The sequence below is a fragment of the Denticeps clupeoides genome, chromosome 10 (assembly GCF_900700375.1).
Source record: "Denticeps clupeoides chromosome 10, fDenClu1.1, whole genome shotgun sequence".
Lineage (NCBI taxonomy): Eukaryota > Metazoa > Chordata > Actinopteri > Clupeiformes > Denticipitidae > Denticeps > Denticeps clupeoides.
The window spans coordinates 4,906,022-4,926,748 of NC_041716.1; the positions used below are offsets into that span (position 1 = coordinate 4,906,022).

The 20,727-nt window shown below is 45.0% G+C and overlaps 3 protein-coding genes and 1 non-coding gene across 9 annotated transcripts in view; 3 read left to right on the forward strand and 1 right to left on the reverse strand.

Annotated features, from left to right (window-relative positions):
• nol4la (nucleolar protein 4-like a) overlaps positions 1-5,285 on the forward strand; it is a 33,636-nt gene extending 28,351 nt beyond the window's left edge. For 2 of the 3 annotated variants that reach the window (XM_028994161.1, XM_028994162.1), the window contains exons 10-12: positions 161-280; positions 438-627; positions 1,266-5,285. In XM_028994161.1, the coding sequence (XP_028849994.1) occupies positions 161-280; positions 438-627; positions 1,266-1,486 (531 nt within the window). In that variant the 3' untranslated portion in view covers positions 1,487-5,285. The remainder of the gene's footprint in view (positions 1-160; positions 281-437; positions 628-1,265) is intronic. The other variant, XM_028994163.1, reaches the window with a different exon arrangement.
• Positions 5,286-6,108: 823 nt separating this feature from the next.
• On the forward strand, positions 6,109-14,207 carry ptk6a (PTK6 protein tyrosine kinase 6a). Of its 3 annotated transcripts, XM_028994331.1 has the most exons (8): positions 6,109-6,491; positions 9,800-9,921; positions 10,003-10,166; positions 10,305-10,470; positions 11,114-11,272; positions 12,552-12,733; positions 13,234-13,387; positions 13,895-14,207. In XM_028994331.1, exons 1-8 carry the CDS (start codon positions 6,151-6,153, stop codon positions 14,158-14,160), a joined length of 1,554 nt encoding a protein of 517 aa, XP_028850164.1. In that variant the 5' UTR covers positions 6,109-6,150; the 3' UTR covers positions 14,161-14,207. The 3 variants fall into 3 exon arrangements, with proteins under 3 accessions (XP_028850164.1, XP_028850165.1, XP_028850166.1); XM_028994332.1 differs by lacking the exon at positions 13,234-13,387 and having other exon boundaries at positions 13,895-14,151; XM_028994333.1 differs by lacking the exons at positions 13,234-13,387; positions 13,895-14,207 and adding an exon at positions 13,104-13,216.
• Positions 14,208-17,729: 3,522 nt separating this feature from the next.
• On the reverse strand, positions 17,730-19,852 carry ppdpfa (pancreatic progenitor cell differentiation and proliferation factor a). 2 transcript variants are annotated; one of them, XM_028994230.1, is made up of 5 exons: positions 19,685-19,852; positions 18,700-18,779; positions 18,537-18,614; positions 18,283-18,370; positions 17,730-18,105 (listed from the first exon to the last, which is right to left on the reverse strand). In XM_028994230.1, exons 2-5 carry the CDS (start codon positions 18,752-18,754, stop codon positions 17,979-17,981), a joined length of 348 nt encoding a protein of 115 aa, XP_028850063.1. In that variant the 5' UTR covers positions 18,755-18,779; positions 19,685-19,852; the 3' UTR covers positions 17,730-17,978. The 2 variants fall into 2 exon arrangements, with proteins under 2 accessions (XP_028850063.1, XP_028850062.1); XM_028994229.1 differs by having other exon boundaries at positions 18,700-18,808.
• A 433-nt stretch (positions 19,853-20,285) lies between these two features.
• On the forward strand, positions 20,286-20,357 carry trnae-cuc (transfer RNA glutamic acid (anticodon CUC)). Its single transcript has one exon. It is a non-coding gene; the product is annotated as a tRNA-Glu (tRNA).
• Positions 20,358-20,727: the final 370 nt, after the last annotated feature.

Here is a 20,727-nt window from a genome sequence, read left to right on the forward strand (position 1 = left end):
TGCTGTAAATGTAAAAGAATGATGTTAATCCATGTGGACCAGTTCCATATTCTGCAATATTTCCCAGTAAACCCAACTTTTCTGCATTTTGAAATCATTGTTTTCTCGAGTGAACAATGATAAGGAGTCATGGATGGTTTAATCTGCTTTCCCCTGCTAGACTCGTCCCACACCCCCTCACCTCACGTCAGCCATGGCCGAGAACATTCTGGCTGCCGCCTGTGAGAGTGAGACCCGCAATGCTGCCAAGAGGATGCGTCTAGACATCTACCCGACCAATGTAAGCCTGTGCGGCTGTGTGTAGGATGTTGCTGGATGTGTACCTGCGTATGTGTGTGCGTCTGTGTGTTTGTTTGTTGGAAGGAAGTGAGAGGGTGTGAGGCAGTGAAAGAACACACACCAAAGCTCATTTCCCGCCTGTCTGCGTCTCTTGCCAGGATGAGCCGATCTCTGTAGATAAACCCAGCGCGAGGGACCCCGCCGCCCTGGCCCACTCAGGCTTCTCCCTGGCCGCCTCTGCCTACTCCCAGGACCAGCTCTACACCAATGGTGGGCTCACTTACAGTTTCCGTGGTTACGGGGCCCTCGGTGGCAGCCTCCAGAACACCAGCACGACACAGAGCAACGGTGACTGGCTGTTATTCCACCTGGCTGAGGGATGGAGAGGGTCTCTGTGTGTGTAGATCTGTTGTTTGTAGGTGGCAGCAGGTGGCGTCATACCCCTTGCATTACGTGTGCATTCATATGCAATGCCAGATTGTGCAATGGATTTTAATGTTTCACCAGACCCCCTTTTTTCATTACATTCAGGCTTCATTTTGATAAAATTACAATGATATTACTGCACACGAATCGTTTATTGAATACTGTTCGACAGAAATCTTCTACATACTTAGAGAGCACTTTAATAAGATGTGGTGCATGGCAACCGCCCGCAGCCCTTTCTGTTGGTGTGTGATTGTTTCTCCCAGAAGATGAACACTAATGCGTACTGCTTCCTCATTTGGAACACTTTAAACCCTCTTACCACATTTGTTTACTCAAGAATTATGAATGGCAAACTCCATCCACCCCATCATGCGTCATGAAAATATCGACCTTAATCTTTATTTCAGTATTCTTTCTAAATAAAGATGAATATGTGAAGTGAAATACAACTAATTTCAGATAATAGTTACTGCTAACTTTGCAAAAGTACTTTAATTACTCAAATGCTTTGTTACTGAGTTACTGTAGTCATTTGTAAATAATAATCCCCCCCTCAGGTCCCACAGACCTCAGCATGAAGTCTTTGGCCTCCAACACCTCCTCGTCCTCCAGCTCGAACAGTCACGGACAGGGTGGGGGAGGGGGAGGGGCCTCGGCCCAGCTCAGCCCTCCCGAGGTGACGGCGGTGCGGCAGCTCATCGCCGGCTACCGCGAGTCGGCCGCGTTCCTGCTCCGCTCCGCAGACGAGCTGGAGAACCTGATCCTGCAGCAGAATTAACCCCCAGCTGAGCCCAGCCCGGTCAAGACCCCGCCCATCCTGTCTGTCTCACGCATCTCCGCCCATCTTCACGCGGGGTGACATACTTGAAGTGCCCACTGTGGGGCGCACTTATTCAGACAGCTCATCTCCTCCATTATCATCAAGGCCTTTCTGACACTCTGCCACAATGAGGAAGAAGGCGACGAGGACAAACGAGGGTGTTTTACTTCCGTAGCTCAGAGTCTCCTTCTAAGATGTCAGCCTGTCAATGTGTTTTGCTGTGCATTATTATTATAATTTTTTAAAACCAGTCTGGGTTGGACATGATGTTCTACGTGGACCTATGCATTGCACACAGCACCGTTAAGATGCTCCTCCATGCTCCTCCGACAATCCTGCAGGACCTCGTTGGATCATTGCGTTGTTCCGCACTATACTTGATGTCCACGATTCCTTAGAGGGAATAATCCACACTGGAGAGGTGATGAGTGGAGATGAAACGAAAGTCCAGAAGCACCCGATGTTTGCCAGAAGGACTCAGTTTTTCCTTTTTTTTTTTTTGTCATGTTATTTATTTCAACGCTCGTGCTAATGTTTCTGGACTCAAGCTGCTGCTACCGATCTGGACTTCTGACCAATTCTTACCGCAAGCCTTGAAGGGTAGGAATGGCAGAGGATTTTAAAAAGATGAGAGAAAGAAGAACCTGCAAACCTGGACAGAACAGATTGCAAATGCTTGTTCTGTGGGATCGGTTGTAATCTTCCTGCCTGTAGTGCGCTCTGTTACTAGTCCCAGTCACTTCATGATCTTGTTGTTGTTTTTTTCTGACGCTGTAGCACACACAGAGCGAGCCTAGACGTTTCACCATAGTAAAGACCTCTGCACACTGTTACAAGACCCAAATTACGAACCATAGCTCGAGCTCATGGGATACATGTGATGTCCATTGCAGGTGTAACCATATGCAAAGTCAGCCACTCATAGATGGATATCACTTTACCAATCTGTGGAGCTCAGTCCATACAGTCTGAGGACAGTGGTCATGAAGGGTAAGGTGCAATGTAGCTGATAATCATCAGTGATATTCACATCATAACTGCATATTCAATCCGGACATACATAATGTGCATATGCATTTACAGGGGAAACATGGAAGCTAATGTGCATAAAGCTTATGAAGCTAATGTGCTTTTATCATATGATGAATGATGAATTAATGTGGTCAGCCTTTTCCAATTTACGCAAAATGGGGAAATCTGAAGTAAAACATTGTCGTCCAACCACCAAAATCCCATACACCACTGTGACTCTTGAAACCAATTCCTGACTTGGGTTAGGACTACAGTTCCCACAATGCACTTCACAATAACAATCAGTTCACACATTCATTGATTAAGAAAAAAAAAACGAATGGGACCAATCAAATGTAGGAACATGGCGGGTCATTGAAGCAAAAAGCTTTATGAACCTCATCACTGGTTGACACGACCTTCATAGACCTCAGCGGAGTTACGGCACCCTGTATGCTCACCACAGCGAGGTTTACAGCCCCATGTTCCTGCAGCCGTAAGTGGCTAATCTTTCTTTATTCCACTCATTTGCACAACTTCCTTAAAAAAACATAACAACTTTCACACTCACAATTTCTTTTCATTTTTTACAAAGCAAAAGACAATCTTACCTTGGAAAAGTGTAACTTGAGGGCGGCTAACTTCTCATACTGGTATATCTGTGGTCTATCCATGTCTTTGTGGAACAGCGTGTTCATGATGGCTTGAATCTGTTGGAGCCACAGCGAGAGCATATTAAAAAAAAGTTTTAATGGGGTAAGATGGGTAAGGTTGGCCATCAGCAGAACGCCCATTGCTCAGTATTTGTGTACATGTATCCTCTTTATGTCTGATTTACAGGAATGATTTGGTTATTGATGCTTCAGCTTTAGGTTTTGTTTCTTTGTGCATCAGTGAAGTGGTCTTTATGAAACATTTTTTTTTTAATGACATCGTCATTGACATCGCCCTTCAAGTCTTAACATTCCAGAAATGGTGCTTGTAGCAATCAATTTGGCCAATGCCCAGTTCACCTCAACCCTTAAGGTTTTATTTTCCAGTCTGAATTTGCAAAAATGGATTTGATACGTACATTTGACGTGACATTGAGCCTGTATGGCAGGACTTTGCTTGTTACTGATTGCTTCCATGGATGCACATTTTTGGTACCCAGGTTCATAGCGTTTAATTTAATTTCCTATGTATAATTATTTTTTTTTGTATAAAAATGGCCAGCTTGACTGCTGTTGAGCACTTTGTTCCCCACAGGGTTCCAGGGCTAAACCTCTTCGACCCTGGATGCATTTATACGAGTGCACCATTACATTTCTTTTTTTTCCGGGGGAATTTGTGTTCATTTCTAACTGCCAGTGAGATTTACACACTCAGTGACATCATGTTTTCTCTTTCTATGACCGAGTACTCACAGGCTACCACAGAAAGTTGAGTAACTCAGTAAAAGTAGTGGGGGGGTACAAAAAAAAAAGTTGCAGTATGATGCTGCAATCGAGTATGGTTCAGACCATTGCCTGTTGTATCATTTTTTGTGGTGCTCTGTATTACTAATATGATTCTTATTTCATTTCTATTCCTGTACTTACTAGAAACTGCCGGACTACGCCCAGTTTCTCTTTGTATACCAATGTGAAGCTTTGTAATTTTTCCTTCTGGTTTTTTGACTCAGTGGAAGTGTGATGTTTACATGTACAGATTTAAAAAAATGATTTTTGTTGTTGTTTTTTTTGCTTTGTTTTTTCCCCCTCCCGCCATGTTTTGCCCCCTCCTCACCCAGTCTGTGTGACTAGAACCGGTCCCGCAGATCTTAGTTCGTCATCGGAAGGCCCTTGCACACCTGTCCATTTTATAAAAGTTTAAAATGCACACGAGAAAAAAAAAAAAAAAAAAAAAGATCGCAGATCAAGCACACGGCTCGCCTGTGACCTCTGAAGGTCATTGAGGCCTTCCCTCCGCCCGCCTGCTGAAAAGCATTTACACATCATTTACAGGCGCAGTGGGTCCTGTGCAAGGGCCACCACACATGACTCTGGCCGATGGGTGACGGCTTTACGACGGAGGGGACACCTGAGAGAGGAGGAGCTTCGGATCGGCTCAAAGTGCACCAGCAGTCCTCTGCCCAGCCACAGGCGTCACTAAAGTCGCTGTAGATTTACCTATTGAACACAAATGTAATGCACTAAATATCAACTTCCGATCAGTTTTATATATTAAAAATGGTCTCCTCGAACCTGTATTGGGTTTTTGTGTTGTTTTAGCACAGGTTGCGGCCCCGTTCCGTAACAGGAGGGCCAGACAAAGCTTTCCCGGGCAGAGGCTTGTTCCCAGGTGCACTTTGACATCTAGTGAAACGCTCCTTGTTAATGTAAAAAAAAAAAAGCCATTTTTTCCCTCAGAAACGTTTAAACAGGGGAACACAAAAACCTCAGGAAATGTTGAATCTCTGAGTATGTTTTATTATTATGATTATTATTTGAACTACCTAGGCATATCTGTCTTAACTGTCTGTGTTCTCTCTCTGACTCCGTGTCAATTTTATTGGATTTAATATTATTCCTTTTTTTTATATTTATTGTGATTATGAGGTGAGACATTCTTTTCCAGTACTTGTGGCTGAATATTTGAATTCCTTAGAAAAGTGTTGATAAATACAGTATAAATATAAATTATATATATAGATATATGTGAAGCAAAAATGGCAGGAAGATCCATGTTTGTTCCATGCAAAAGGAAGAAAGAAAAAAAAAAAAAACTCACTGTCCGAGGCGGAAGATTTGGTTTTGCCTCTTACATATCACTTTAACCAGAGACTCTTTGTGAGACGACACTTTACGTTTTTCGGTGTGATGTTGACGCTAGAGTAAAAATGTTGGTTTCCCAGCAGCAGCAGCATTGCTCGGTTCTTTCCTCGTAAGGTGTCTGTCACTAAGCTCCTGAGAAACTGAATTAAACAGTTGGCTGAGATATGAAATGGAGACAGCGACTCTGCCTCCTTTCTTCCTTGTCTTGCTTTATACTACTGGCTTGCCAACACCAACATAAATCCTTCATTTAGGTTTTATTTGTGTGTGAGTGTGTGTGCGTGTGTGTGTGTGTGTGTGTGTGTGTGTGTGTGATCATATGCTGTATGGCACAAACCTACAGTCCATTCAGCCTGGGGGAATTTTTTTAAGTGAAAGTAAAGCACTGCGGCACAGCACACTGTGACTCAACAAAATGTGTCCTCTGCTTTTAACCCTCATCACCCTTGGTGAGCAGTGGGCAGCCGTGATGGGAAGGTGCTTTGCTCAGTGCCGGATCTGGAACCTTCTGATTATTTCACCAAAATCTATCACCACGGATTTTATATACTGTATAAAATTTCATTTCACTGTTTTTATTAACCTTATTTTCCAACTTTTAACAACAGGTATAATAAAAAACTTTTTTTACATTAAATAATAATAAAATAGGCGCTTTTATGATTTTCGCTTCTTGGATGTGCAGGATCAGGAAAGAAGCGCCACAACGTTCACTTCCTCATGGTTCCTCAGCTCCTTCTCTTCATTCCACACACACACACACACACACACACACACACACACACACACACACACCCCTCCGCAGCGCCGCGTGAAATGTTCACCTGTCCATCCTGGAGCGGACTGTGCAGACGCGGGACGGACAAGGACGCTGCAGCAGGGGACCAGCAGGCCGTGGAGATCGTCTGGACCCACGAGAAGGAGCCCGGGGTGGGGTCTCCACCTCAGGACGAGACCACGGGCTTCTACAAGGCGCTGTGGTCCTTCGAGGCGCGGGACGACGAGGAGGTGTCCTTCCAGAAGGACGAGGTGCTCCGCGTCACCAGGAGCTCCGGGGGGTGGTGGACGGCCGAGAAGATCGTGGACGGGGCGCGGAAGGTCTGCGGCTTCGTCCCGCACAACTACCTGGCGAGGAGCAACACGATAGACGCGCAGCCGTGAGTTCGATGAAGCCACCAATCAGCGCCTTCTTATAATAATAATAATAATAATAATAATAATAATAGCTCCACTTTTTACTTTTCATTCGTGGTTGTTGTTATCATCATAGCTGTATTATTATTATTATTATTATAACAAGTTGAGTAGTTAATTATAATAATATGAGCAACAATAATATTAACTAGAAGCCAAAATTCCAGGGGAAATTTTGATGGGCCTGTCCGGGCGTTTTTCGTAGGAGCGCGGGCATAACCTGCTGAGCTGGTCTCAGCTGTGAAATCAGGCGGTGTTATTAAAGTATCCGATAGAGCAGGCAGTGACGTGAAATCTGTTGACGTATAGAACATGTTAAAAAATAGCATGTTAGCATGTTAATGCTAGCCTGCTAACATCAAAAGTGCTAACAGGGCGTGGCCAAGGTGCTTCACATTAAATTTGGTGTTGTTTGGAGCATGTTTTAAAATTAGCATGTTAACATGCTAATGCTAGCATACTAACATCAAAAACGCTAACAGGGTGTGGCCAAGATGCGTCACTGTAAATTTGGTCACGTTTGGAGCATGTTAAAAAAATTAGCATGTTAGCATGCTAATGCTAGCATGCTAACATAAAAAACGCTAACAGGGCGTGTCCAAGATGCGTCACGTTAAATTTGGGGATGTTTGGAGCATGTTTAACAATTAGCATGTTAGCATGCTAATGCTAACATAAAAAATGCTAACAGGGCGTGGCCAAGATGCGTCATATTAAATTTGGTGACCTTTGGACAATTTTGAAAAAATTTGCATGTTAGCTCAAGGCGTAGCATGTTAATGGCCGTAGGACAGGGCGTCCCTAATAAAGTTGCTGTAGGACAGGGCGTCCCTTATGAAATGGCCAAAGGACAGGGCGTCCCTAATTAAGTGGCCGAAGGACCGGGCGTCCCTAATGAAGTGGTTGTTGGACAGGGCGTCCCTAATGAAGTGGTTGTTGGACAGGGCGTCCCTAATAAAGTGGCTGTAGGACAGGGCGTCCCTACTAAAGTGACTGATGGACCGGGCGTCCCTAATAAAGTGGTTGTTGGACAGGGCGTCCCTAATAAAGGGGCTGTAGGACAGGGTGTCCCTAATAAAGTGGCTGTAGGACAGGGTGTCCCTACTAAAGTGACTGATGGACCGGGCGTCCCTAATAAAGGGGCTGTAGGACCGGGCGTCCCTAATAAAGGGGCTGTAGGACAGGGTGTCCCTAATAAAGTGACTGATGGACCGGGCGTCCCTAATAAAGTGGTTGTTGGACAGGGCGTCCCTAATGAAGTGCCTGAAGGACAGGGCGTCCCTAATGAAGTACCCGAAGGACAGGGTGTCCCCAATAAAGCAGCCAAAGGACCGGGCGGTCTTAATAATGTGTTTGATTGTCATCCTAATGAAGCTGCTGGTTTGAAATTCCATTGAATCACAGTGCTGTCGCTGCTGCTGTATCAGTACCCCTTGTAGGACCCCCTTTGCTGGCAATGACACAGTAGCAGTACCACTTAAAAGGGGCCCCATTTTACCAATGCTACCAATGCTAAAATTAGCATTCAATGCATTCTAATGCGAAAATGACCCTGTTTGAACGTTAATAGCTCGGCCACGCCCAGTCCGATTGCTTATAAAAGTAATAGCACACCTCACACAATATAGTACTAATTTTTGATATATAGTACGCCGGTGTGCGTGCTTCGGTACGACCCGCATTAAGTGCCGAAAAAGTCTGAAATAATAAAAAAAAAAAAAAAAATAAAGTTTTTTTTCACCCATTGACACTTTTTTGTTTTTTCAAATTTGTCAATGATCCGTAAATCAGACATAGATAAACCATACGTCAAAACATCAGTCTTGATGAGATCTACGAGACACCATTAAAAACTTTTTTCTATGTCAAACCATCTGGACACAAAGTCCAAAAAAGTCCAATTTTGGACTAGGATAATAAACGCGTTCCGAAAACGCTTTTTGGGGAATTGCGCGCCGACCGTAAATCCGACCGAGCCGAGCCATACGTCAAACCGTGCGGAAGGAAAAGCCGCACGACCTGATATGAGACTTGTGTGTGTGCTGTGAAGCGTTTCATCGCAAATCTTAAGAAACCAATTTTTTTCACACTTTTAATGTTTTGATCACAATTTGTGGCCCTCCTGTATTCCCCAAACAAGCAATCAATATGTCATTTTGTGCGGAGAGGTCAGGCCTTCGGCCTGACCTCTCCGTTTTTTTTGTGCGTCTCACGGTCTTAGCGTGGCAGCCACAGATGCGAGACATGGTCTTTTTGGCCTTCTTCCCTATTTCCCATGTTTTCCTGACCACTGTTGGTGGTAGCAACACATCCAATATGTCAGATTGTGTGTCTCGGCGAGGCCTTCGGCCTCGCCTCGACTCCCGTGTCTCTAGCTTTTACGGCTGGTCACAGGGAGCTGAAAACCTCTTCCTCTGTGCATTAGTAAACCACACTTTTTACACTTTGAACCCGATTTGTGGGCGGGCCGTACGACTTACCAAAATAAACAATACGTCATATTGTGCGGAGTGGTCAGGCCTTCGGCCTGACCACTCCGTTGTTTCTGTACGTTTCACGGTTTTTGCGTGGCAGCCTTGAAAGTGAGACATGTCCTTTTATTGCCTTTTTCCCAGTGTTCCGGATTTATCCGGGTTTTCCAAACCCCCGTTGGTGGCACCGACTCGTCCCATATGTCAGATTGTGTGTCTCGGCGAGGCCTTCGGCCTCGCCTCGACTCCCTTGTCTCTAGCTTTTACGGCTGGTCACAGGGAGCCAAAAACTTGTTCATAGCACGATAGTAAACGGTACTTTTTACACTTTGAACCCGATTTGTGGGCGGGCCGTACGACCTACCAAAATAAACAATACGTCATATTGTGCGGAGTGGTCAGGCCGAAGGCCTGACCACTCCGTTGTTTCTGTACGTTTAACGGTTTTTGCGTGGCAGCCTTGAACGTAAGACGTGTCCTTTTTTGCTGCTCCCAGCACAATAGTAAGTGGTCTGTCATGCTGACAGGCCCAAATGAATTACAATTATCATTTCTACATTTACATTTAAGGCATTTGGCAGACGCCCTTATCCAGAGCGACTTACAATGTGCTTTCAAGTTACCATCGATTAAGTGATCAGTTCAGGTTCACTAGGACCCGCAACTATTAATTCAATCTTTTATTCACTCTGTTGTGGTTTCTATACATAAGAAGGCTACAAATTAATCTAAATATTCTCTAATGAGGAAGGTCTTGAGCTGCCGTTTGAAATTTCTGGAAAATTTCTGGAAATTTCTAGGTGGTTCTTTGGACAACTGAATCGGTTCGAGGCCCAGAACCAGCTGTCAGCGGCAGGGGACGAGAGCGGCGTGTTCTTGGTGCGGCGGAGTGATAAAGATGCGAAGGGATACGTCCTGTCTGGTACGTGCGGAACCCACGTCCGCCTGGGGGGGGGGGGTGGGTGGCTGAGCTTGCGTGTTTAATGTCCCGCCGGTGTTGCAGTTGGTGCCGTGGCGGCGGTCAAGCACTTCAAGATCTTCCAGTCCGTGGACGGCGAGCTTTACGTGAACCCCGGTCACAGGTTCCAGAGCCTGGAGGAGCTGGTGGAGCACTACAAGCACCACCCCCTGCCTTCCACCGGCCTGCTCACCAAGCCCTGCGCTCGGGTAGGAGAACCATAGACCCTTTCTGTCGGTTGGGTCTCTTTTTTTTGGGTGGTGAAGATAGGGGCGTCGTGACGGGGGTCTGAGAAGGTGGTAATATATGGGACAGACGTTCTGACTGCTGCCCTGAATCCCCCACAGAGGAGGCCCAACACCCAGGATCTGTCCCATCACACGGTGGACGAGTGGGAACTGCCCAAGAGCCAGTTTGCCCTGGAGGAGCAGCTGGGCGGGGGCTACTTCGCCGACGTGTACCGGGGCAGGTGGAAAGGCATGGTCAACGTGGCCGTGAAGATTCTGAAAAACGGTGCGGCGATCTTCATTCGGTGCAGACACGGCCACAACAGTGCATGTTGCGATACGGTGATGTGAAATGAGTTACAATTTGTTGTGCGTCTGACCTTTGGCCACCAGATTGTAACCGGTTCATCTACCATATAGATTCTAGCAAATCTGAGATATATATATATATATATATATATACACACACACACACACACACACACACACACACACACACACACACACACACACACACACACACACACACACAAATAAACAAAAACAGTTGGATAGGGTGGTAGTAGTCTAGTGTGCAACACACTCGCCTATGAACCAGAAGACCCAGGTTCAAATCCCACTTACTACCATTGTGTCCCTGAGCAAGACACTTAACCCTAAATTGCTCCAGGGGGGGACTGTCCCTGTAACTACTGATTGTAAGTTGCTCTGGATAAGGGCGTCTGGTAAATGCTGTAAATGTAAATATGTGTGGCAGATGAGTCCCAGAAGAACCAGCAGTAATGCAGAGGGTAAAACCCTGACGCAACTCGCTCCTCTTTCACTTTCTGTCAGAAGAAATGCGGCGCTTCCAGTCCCTCCTGTTCCTCACCTGACAGCGGAGAGACTTGTTGGATTCACGCCCCTCGCCCCTCTTTGTTTTTTCTCAGACTCCCTGGACCACCGAGAGTTCCAGCTGGAGACGCAAATCCTGAAGAAGCTGAGGCACAGGCACCTGATCTCGCTGCTCGCCGTCTGCACGGACGCGCATCCCTTCTACATCATCACCGAGCTGATGGAGAAGGGCAACCTGCTCAGGTTCCTGCAAGGTGGCTGGCTTCTGTCCTCCCCCAGAACACCATATACCAAATATCCATATACAGTACATCTCTATATTTCACAAGACCAGAAGAAGCAGCTAGATTCTTCATTTGGGGAAATACATTGTATTATTCACACATGTATATACATCATCATTTACAATTATTTACAGTATCAGAGTATCTTATCCAGAGCGACTTACAATCAGTTACAGGGACAGTCCCCCCCTGGAGACACTCAGGGTTAAGTGTCTTGCTCAAAGTAAGTGGGATTTGAACCTGGGCCTTCTGGTTCATAGTCGAGTGTCTTACCCACTACGATCACCCCCATCGCCCGATGGCTAAAGACTATCAGCAGGGGGCCAAAAGGGTAGCCAATGGCCTTAGGTGCCAGGAGGGGACAGTCTTGAGGGGCGTGGCTGACCACTGCATTCCTGAATTGCTGTATCGGGGCTTCTGGTTGGACAAGGCAGATACATCAAAGGCCAATCTGATTGGTCTGTGGCAACCTTTTTGGGAGCCCAGTGTCCAGTATAAATGAGATATTCAGACCTCATTCAGGAGGTTTTCTTTACAGGTGCAAGGTGGCTCCTTGCCCTTTCTCCATCTTTCCCTCACCATCTCTTTCTCCTTTTCACTAATGTGGGATTTTCTGTAACATTGGTACCATTTTACATCCAATATTTCCATTTAAATGCATTTGTCATCTGCCTGTGTTAATAAATTAGAGCCTGTTAAAACATGTGCCACGCCTCCATATGTCTAGGTAACATCAGATGAGTTGAAACACATTGCTTATAATTAAACGCAATCTTCACCGCCAAGTTGGAGTCAGTGTTCAGGCCAACATCCAGGTTTTTTTTTTCCGGAACAAAATTATTCCCTAATTATCAAAGCTAGAAGCATTTTTTGTTAATGTAAAAAAAAATTTAATGAAATATTGATTTCCCTAAAACTTTTATTGCAGAATTTCCTATTTTCATCGAACAATGACATGATGTGTGTAGAGAAAGAGACTCTGCTCTCCTGTTGTTGTCTGAGCAAAAAAGACGATATTGTTCTCCATCTGTAGATTTTGCTTGTAGGAGATCATACGTTAGACCGACACCGAGTTCTTCTACTACATATCTACATGAACATTATTAATATTTTTCACTTTTAAATAGTATTACAGAGTTACAGTTGGGAAAATTTTTAACTAGTTCCACTGCTGAGTACAACTTTGTTGTGCTGTATATATTGCTGCGTACCATATTGAATGTAAAGCTTGACACGTGGCCCTTTTTAGGTCAGGAAGGGAAGTCCATGGGCCTGTCGTCTTTAGTGGAAATGGCGGTGGAGGTTGCGGATGGGATGGCTTATCTGGAGTCCCAGAAGAGCATCCACCGAGATCTGGCAGCACGCAACGTTCTAGTGGGCGAGGACAACATTTGTAAAGTGGCCGACTTCGGCCTGGCACGATTTGTCAAGGTAAGTCCGTCTTTTCATGTGCATGCATAGATTAGACGCATAAACACTGTCACTACTACAGCAGTACTACTACAGCGCTGTCTGTCTTCTTTGTTGTCTAAACGTTTCATTTAAAGTTACTCTTGTTCCCTGACCGTGTTTTTTCCATTTTATGTAGCCCGCTTTGTCTGTGTCGCACACGTGCACTTTATGTCAGTATGTAAATTTGTTTAAATGTTACATGTAGCACCAGGTCCTGTCTAATGTATTTAACTAAAAAGGAAATAAAACTCAACTTGAACTTGAACTTGTTATAATAAACTAATATAATAATCAACTAATAATCAGCTACATGCTATTTACATTAAACAAGCTTTTTGTTTTTGTGCAGCATTCTATACGCATATTCCAGCCTTGTCGCTGATCTTATGTTGAAGCGGTGTTGCTGCTGACCCAACAGCCAGAGCCGAAGCGGTTCATGTGAGACAGAATGTCACAGCTGATACGCGTTTGCTCCGCAGGAGCCGTTTTATCTGTCGGAGAGCAAGACCATCCCTTTCAAATGGACGGCACCCGAGGCAATCAGCCACGGACGTTTCTCCAGCAAATCGGACGTCTGGTCCTTTGGTGTGCTTCTTTATGAAATTTACACTTATGGCAAATGTCCATATCCAGGTAAATACCTGTGTGTAGTTAATATGGATTTTTACAAACTGAAACAATACACAGTTATTTAAAATATTTAAAAGAAAACCCGATTGGTAGTTAAATTGTAATAAAACAAAAATACATTGTAAAATAACCAATGCTTGTCTAGATCACAGAAGATTCTGGTTTTATTTCTGCTTTAAATATTTTAAATTGTGATCCACTGCAGCACAGCACACGGTGACACAACAAAATTTGTCCTCTGCTTTTAACCATCACCTGTAGTGAGCAGTGGGCAGTCATGACAGGCGCCCGGGGAGCAGTATGTGGGGACAGTGCTTTGCTCAGTGGCACCTTGGCGGACCACTGGCACCTTGGCGGGTGATGGGTTAAATGCAGAGGACACATGTCCTTGTGTGCACTGTGTGCTGTGCTTTTTGTGCTTCACAATCTCTTCACTTTCACTCTTTTTCTTTTCACTGTAGTGTATGTAATAATAATAATCCGGACATATACATGTCTGTAATTTGGCAGGTTACTCCAACAATCAGGTGTTCCCACTTATCACGACCGGATACCGAATGCCGGCGCCACCGACGTGCCCAGCGGACATCTACCAGATCATGCTGGTGTGCTGGAGCGCCTGTCCAGAGGAGCGGCCGGACTTCAGCGAGCTGATCACGCTGCTGGAGAACACGACCCGCTACGACGAATGGAGGCCGGAGGGCTGCACTGACGCGGCCCGCCCACAAGAGGGCGCCAGTGTAGCGGAAAAGCGCGGCGCCGACGTCACGCACTGACAGCCGCCGCCAGGCGGCAGCAGAGTGTCGCGGCTCTCAGTACTCAGACCCATGAACGCTTACGTGACGTCATTCACTTTTTACTCTTTCATTTATAGTTCTCTGTGTTTTTGGTGTAGATAAACCCTTTGAAACTAGCCGTGTGCTGAATCCTTAATGAATCTGTCCGCAGACAAGATCACCTGTATAGTGGTGTAGCAAGACAGTGGGACTGAGTGCACTATACGATGATGCATACAGTCTTTATGGAGATGATGTACTATGCACTATGGAGATGATTATTGATTTTGAAACTGCTGTAGAGTCCCTCTAATTCAAGTTCAAGTTCAAATTTATTTATAAAGCACTATGAAACAATGCAGTTGACCAAAGTGCTGTACACAAAGAGAGAAGAGAGACACCGCAAATAAAACTATAAGCACAGTAAACCCAACATTTCAGACAGATTTAAATGCCGATTAGAAAAAAGTTTTTTTATGGGAGCTGTTAAAAGCAGGAAGGGAGTTCCCCAAGTCTATATCCCAAACTCTTTACCACTGGGGTTTTTGTTTTGAGTAGCTGGTGCATGTATTTCCAGGGGAAAGCCATATAATAATAGCATTATTCATTTGCAAAAAAGAAAACCACCCACAAGTGATTAATGAATCTATTGTTCAGGACAGCCTGACTAAAAGAAGCCAAGCCACTGAAATACGCTTTGGTTGCTAGTTTAATACGTAACTTCAGGCGTGTTTATTTCAGTCTTCAGTTTTATTCTACAATGCCAGAAAGGGTCAGAAATAGCACCATAGATAAATAGAGTATGTTGAAATGTGGATTTTGGAATCATTTTTGGGCGCGACGCAGGTCAACATGTTAAAAGGAACAGCAAGTTCTCTGTCCTCTCTTGACTTTATCACTTGTGTTTGGCATGGACACGCTGCCCCTTGGGATGTGTGTTATTGGGTGTGGCTGACCTGATAAAGGAATGATTTAACTGCTGAACGCAGTAACCAGCACTGCCACCAAATGTGAAAGGGGGAACTGGATATGGCATCTGGGACACACAGGCCATTTCACAATCACATCAGGGTAATTTTTTTCCACTCCTTATTGCCAGAGCAACTGCTCTTGTACAATGTGTGCGACCCTGTCCTGTCCCATTTGGCACTTCCAGAGATGTGTGCAGGAGATGGCCTTTAGTTAAAGTTCATTTTCATTATGGAACACATTACCTAAGCATGGGTTATTAAGATCTGCAAAAAAGGTCAAATCAGTATAATCTGAAGTTCCATTTATTTGCCTTTCAAAAACGATTACATATAATAATTGCGTTGATTGCAGTGAGCTGGATCAGAGTTGCCAGATTTGGGGAAATTTGAATCCAACATTGCATTGTCCTCGCTGATTTGAAACAGAGGGATTACAGAGAAACTGTACAGAAGGGTCGAGCAGTGGTTATGAGGGCTGAGATTGCAGAGCTGAATTGCTGTGCACTTTTTTGAGCATTTGCACATTTATTTGGCTGGAATCCATCCGCTGCACCTGGCAACGCCAATCTTAATCCAAAACCATGTCCCAATTTACCACGGCTAGACCACCTGATGTTTTATTTCATTTGAAAACTGTCTGCTGCAAGGCCTACATGCCACCATCATGTCATGTCCACGCTCTCGATACGTGGCCAGCAAAAAATAGACCCACCATCAGCGTGCAGGCAACTGTAAATAAATGCCGTCTTCACCTTGGCCAGAAAAGGAACTGGCTGAACACACAACTCCTGTTGCGTCCGATAACTTTCTCAGAAGTGAGCAACCGGACACCCAAAGGTGCAATATGTAGAGAAAAGTTTGGAGACTGCGCCTTGTCCAACTGTGTCAGGCACAGAAATGGACACCTAGTCTGTACCCCGTGAAGGTGTCAGTTCACGGGTCGCCGGGGTCTGGTGGTGGAGGCAAGCTGTTACCCCAGTTTCCATGAAGAGAATCTCTAAAGACAGCGTTTCTCGCCCTAAAAATACTGAGGAGTTTCAGCTCTCACGAGCGTGGTAACTCGAACCCCTGAGCCACAAGTCCAAATGACAGTGACGCTTAGTTTCTTTAAAAGGAGATTGGAAATTTCCAGAACACTTTTCTCATTTCTGCCCTGTCTCCTTCCCCCCCTGTCCATCTTATCTGGAAGCTTCTTTCTTTAAAAAAAATGGATAACCGCATCATCTTGCATGTGAGAGTCTGTCACCTTGGCCCTGTAATTTGGACCAGCACACCACGCCTCTTGTTAATCTGGTCACTTGTTGGGGACACAGGCTTGGACTCGATGAACAATGAGCTGGATGACGGAGCACGTGACATCAACGCTGCCACCACCCAGGAGTGACGATAAAACTGCTGCCAATTGAAAGGGTGGCCAGTCCACAACACACAGTTTTATCTCCTCTGATTTGCAGGTATAAGAAGAATAATTAAATCTGAGCTGCATTAATGATGAAGCTCAAGGACCAAAACGGCTTGAGCAAAATTTTTATAGACAATTTAAAATGTACTGAAGAGATGAGAAGCCAGCCTGAAGATCAGAAAGAACCTGCAGACTCCCAGCTGGTTCCATGTTCAGCCATAAAATTAAACTGGCGTTGGCGTGTGTGTATTTTTGGCAGCATAAAGTGCCAGCGTCTGCACAGGTTCAACTTTGTACAGAGTGACCGCCATCACGCCATCGCTGGGGACGCCACCTCCTCCTGTTGTTCCTGTCGACAACAGCGATCTGTTTATGCCCGACCAACGGGAGGGACCAAGACAGTCTTGGTGACCCTGTCACCAAACACCAACCAGTCAACTCGGTCCAGCTGTATCTGTCCTGTTCCGGTGTATTACTCAGAATTTTCCACAGACTTTGTTGTAACAGTGTGTGTGTGTGTGTGTGTGTGTGTGTGTTGCTGTCACATGCAGTCACAAGTCACGGTGTGTGTGTAAACATGATTATTATGCCTTTAAAGGACAGGAAAGTTTGTTGAGGTCCCTTCTGGGCAGAAAATAGTAGGACTGGATAATAAAAGTAAAAGCAAAAATGTTATTGTTGGTTAAAAATAAGTGTATTTAAAAAGGGCAGGTCAGGTCACTCCCTCTATTCAGTTTCAGTGACTGGTGTAGGTATGGGGTCATTTTTAAAACGTGCAAGGTTACAAATGGAGGGTGGATATATATATATAAACCCCGCCCCCTCACGTTCCACTGAGCCAATGAAAAACACACGCAGACATAAATCATATTGAGCGGAATTGGAAAAGTGGGTCATTTTATCAATACGTGGACCATTGAGGTGGACAGGTTCATGTTGTGGCTTCCTGCTGACATCGTGTCTCTGGAGTAAGTCCCCGTGTCCCTTGGTTACGGAACGCTCTACATTTCTTGCTTGGCCCTGCGTTATATAAACCGCATTAGCAGGGTAATCTGTCGTGGGGAGGACCCTCAGAACCTGCGGTCCATAAAGTGCTTCGTGTATTTAATTTTCCTGCCAGACTTCATTTCAGAAAGTGTGTTCAGGCCGACCAGTTTTCACCTTTTAAACCCCCTTTCACACATTAGACAGAGTGGCATTTTCAAAACAATTTTATTCACCACTATGCATGGTGACAAAATGGGCTTGACAGCAACGTGGAAAACATTTTTTGGATTTTTGAAAGAGTTTTGGTCAAGAGTTAAAAAAAAAAAAAAAAAAAAAAAAAAAAAAAAACAACAACACACAACTTAAATGAACTCATTACTACAAAAAGTAGAAAATAAAAAAGTGAAACTAAAAATGGAGCCTCAGTCGCCTTCCAGAGCGGACTTAGACGAACGGGGTCAGGATTTAGGGGAGGTATCCAACTCCACCTTCCCAGAGTCGCTGCTCTCGCTGGGCTGCCTTTTCAGCACCATCTCCCTGGCAACGCAGGTCACCTGACCATTAGACACCGTGTAGGTTCCAGCCCTGTGGAAGATTTCAGCAGAATGAATACACCGTTGTGTAACGAAAGCCAGTTACAGCACCACAAATACAGTTATGAGGCTCACTGCGCTGAGCAGACGTTGGACAGACGTCGGCCTGAATTTAGCCGTGGCCGGATTAAAAGTTTATCCTGAGCGACGCAATTATCTGCAGACTCACTTTTGGGAATCGGAACCGTTGATGGCGCCCGGCTGTTTCCCAAAGAAGAACGAGGACCACCAGTGTCCGGAATCCTGCCTGGGCAGACCTAGAGGAGAACACGTGATGGTGAATTGTGTACATTATCTAAAAAGATTTTATTTATTTATTTATTAATTATTATTTTTATTTTTTATTTATTTATTTATTTATTAATTATTATTTTTATTTTTTATTTATTTTTTTATTTTTTTTAAAGAGTGACCCGCCCCTACCTGGGTGGTGTGGAATGACTTCCCCAGAATACTCCGAACTGCCGCATGAGCTGTTGCTAGAAGTTGATCCTATGCGCCCTGCAGAAGGAAGCATGCAATTCAATAAGAAAAAAAGAAAAAGGCAAAGGGACACGTCTGTGGTGACTGGGGACAGAAGTCTCACTTCGGTAGTAGTCATGGGTGGCAACCAGAGAGCCGCCGGATGGAATCGCTGCCATTTTCCCCCTGCCCAACTTTGTCAGTCTTGCGAAGATGGAAAAAAAAAAAAAGACCTGTGGATAAAATTAGAATGAAGGGCCGGTGGTCAATCGCGAAGTGATCGTTTTACACACAGCCTCGGCTCACACGTGGTGCGTGTCTTTCCATCTGGACCAGATTTAAAAAAAAAAAAAAAAAAAAAAAGCAGCTGACAGAGTCTCTATATTTCTGCACGGGTGTTAAGTGCAGATAGCTGATCAGCCAGATCTTCGGTGCCCCACCGAATTCATAAGACATCCACCATATTTAATGAGACGGGATTACTTGGCGAATGGGCCCAGTGTCAAGTCCCAGATGGACTGAGGGATTTTACCAGCGTACCAGGCTAATACCCGCCTGAGCCATAACCAGCGGGTAAACCCGGGCCCAGGATAGACGCAAAGCACCTTCACAATAAAACCAGACGTGCAGAACTGCCAGAAAGGCGATGCTGCTGCTGGCAACAGATGCACGGCTGCACGTGCAGCGGGTATTAATGCCAGCCCTGCAGCTGGGCACACGTGAGGGGCATCAGAAGGGAAAGGGGGGTTGAATCATGCCCCATGTCTTCAGCTATCCAGAAATATGCATTATTATTGCTCACACATTCATATGCCTACATGGGTGGTAGTAGCCTAGTGGGTAACACACTCGCCTATGAACCAGAAGACCCAGGTTCAAATCCCACTTACTACCACTGTGTCCCTGAGCAAGACACTTTACCCCAAGTTGCTCCAGGAAGACTGTCCCTGTAACTACTGATTGGATAAGAGCATCTGATAAATGCTGTAAATACGCTGTTATAACAGCTTGCTGACTGAAGAGCACGGACTACTAAACCATTTAATTTGACAAAACCACGTCTGTCACAGCACGATTCACAGGTGCGTGTCACGACGTCTCGTCCTTACCTTTAAACAGGTGGCTGGAAGGTGGCTGGAAGGTGGCTGGAAGGTAGCTGGAAGGTGGCTGGAAGGTGGCTGGAGTGAAGGTGCGTGAAGCTTCAGGCGACGAGGTCCATTTGTAGTCCGGCTTCCAGGCGAGAACCTCCAAGGTCCTGCTCAGCTTCGGGGGACGAGGCGACGTGGGCGCATTTATAGCCCGCGGTGACGTCAGCGCCCCCCCCTTCCCTGCGCCGCACGGTGACGTCAGCGCCCCACCACCATGCGAGTCCGCAGCTGTCGCCCTTTCAAGGACGGCTGCTTTTAAAAGGGGGTTCAAGGAAAACTGGTCAAGAAGGGGCCAATTAAAAATGGGTAAAACGCTCAATTGATACAGATTAAAATGTGGATATATTAATATGTAAAGACGTGCTAGAGTAACTGGGTGTCGTTCTCTCCCACATATGTAAAAAAATGCCATAAACGCCTTCTGGGCGCCGATTACACCGCTGTAAGGGTTTTGTTGTTTTGGATAATTAAGACATTAAAAATTGTTGTTTTCTGTGAATCGGCTGAAGTTAATAGCAAGGATTAGTGTTATGACTACCAAAACATCAGCCAACATGCAAGTTCCCTGGTGGTCTAGTGGTTAGGATTCGGCGCTCTCACCGCCGCGGCCCGGGTTCGATTCCCGGTCAGGGAAGAAGTTTTTTTTTCTTCATTATCGAAGTAATCGTTTGTATCGTTGTAATCGAAATATAACTGTGTGTTATTTTTACCCCCTAATCTGGTCACGTCAACAAAACGTTTTATTAGCGTTTTTACCATGTTGTAAAAAAAAAAAACACTGTCATTTGTCGCCATCTAGGGGCAGAGAGTAGGAAGTAATTAATCCGCATTATTTTTTAGAAAAAACGCAGTGTATTTTTATAAATGTTTTATAAAACCATATAAAGCTTTCTACATATTCAATGTTAAATATGTAGTAAAATAATGTGATTTAATAATTTGTGAAGAATGAAAGTCATGCCACTTTTCCCTTTTCTGAATTCACAAAAAAAGTCAGTTTTCAG

Coding starts and splice junctions, on each gene's coding strand:
- ppdpfa (XM_028994230.1), bottom strand. CDS start 18,754: ATGGCAGCGATTCCATCCGGCGGCTCTCTGGTTGCCACCCATGACTAC. Junction 18,615..18,699: donor CACCCATGACTACTACCGAA/GTGAGACTTCTG, acceptor TTCCTTCTGCAG/GGCGCATAGGATCAACTTCT. Junction 18,106..18,282: donor AACGGTTCCGATTCCCAAAA/GTGAGTCTGCAG, acceptor AATCTTCCACAG/GGCTGGAACCTACACGGTGT.
- ptk6a (XM_028994331.1), top strand. CDS start 6,151: ATGTTCACCTGTCCATCCTGGAGCGGACTGTGCAGACGCGGGACGGAC. Junction 11,273..12,551: donor CCTGCTCAGGTTCCTGCAAG/GTGGCTGGCTTC, acceptor GGCCCTTTTTAG/GTCAGGAAGGGAAGTCCATG. Junction 12,734..13,233: donor GCCTGGCACGATTTGTCAAG/GTAAGTCCGTCT, acceptor TTTGCTCCGCAG/GAGCCGTTTTATCTGTCGGA.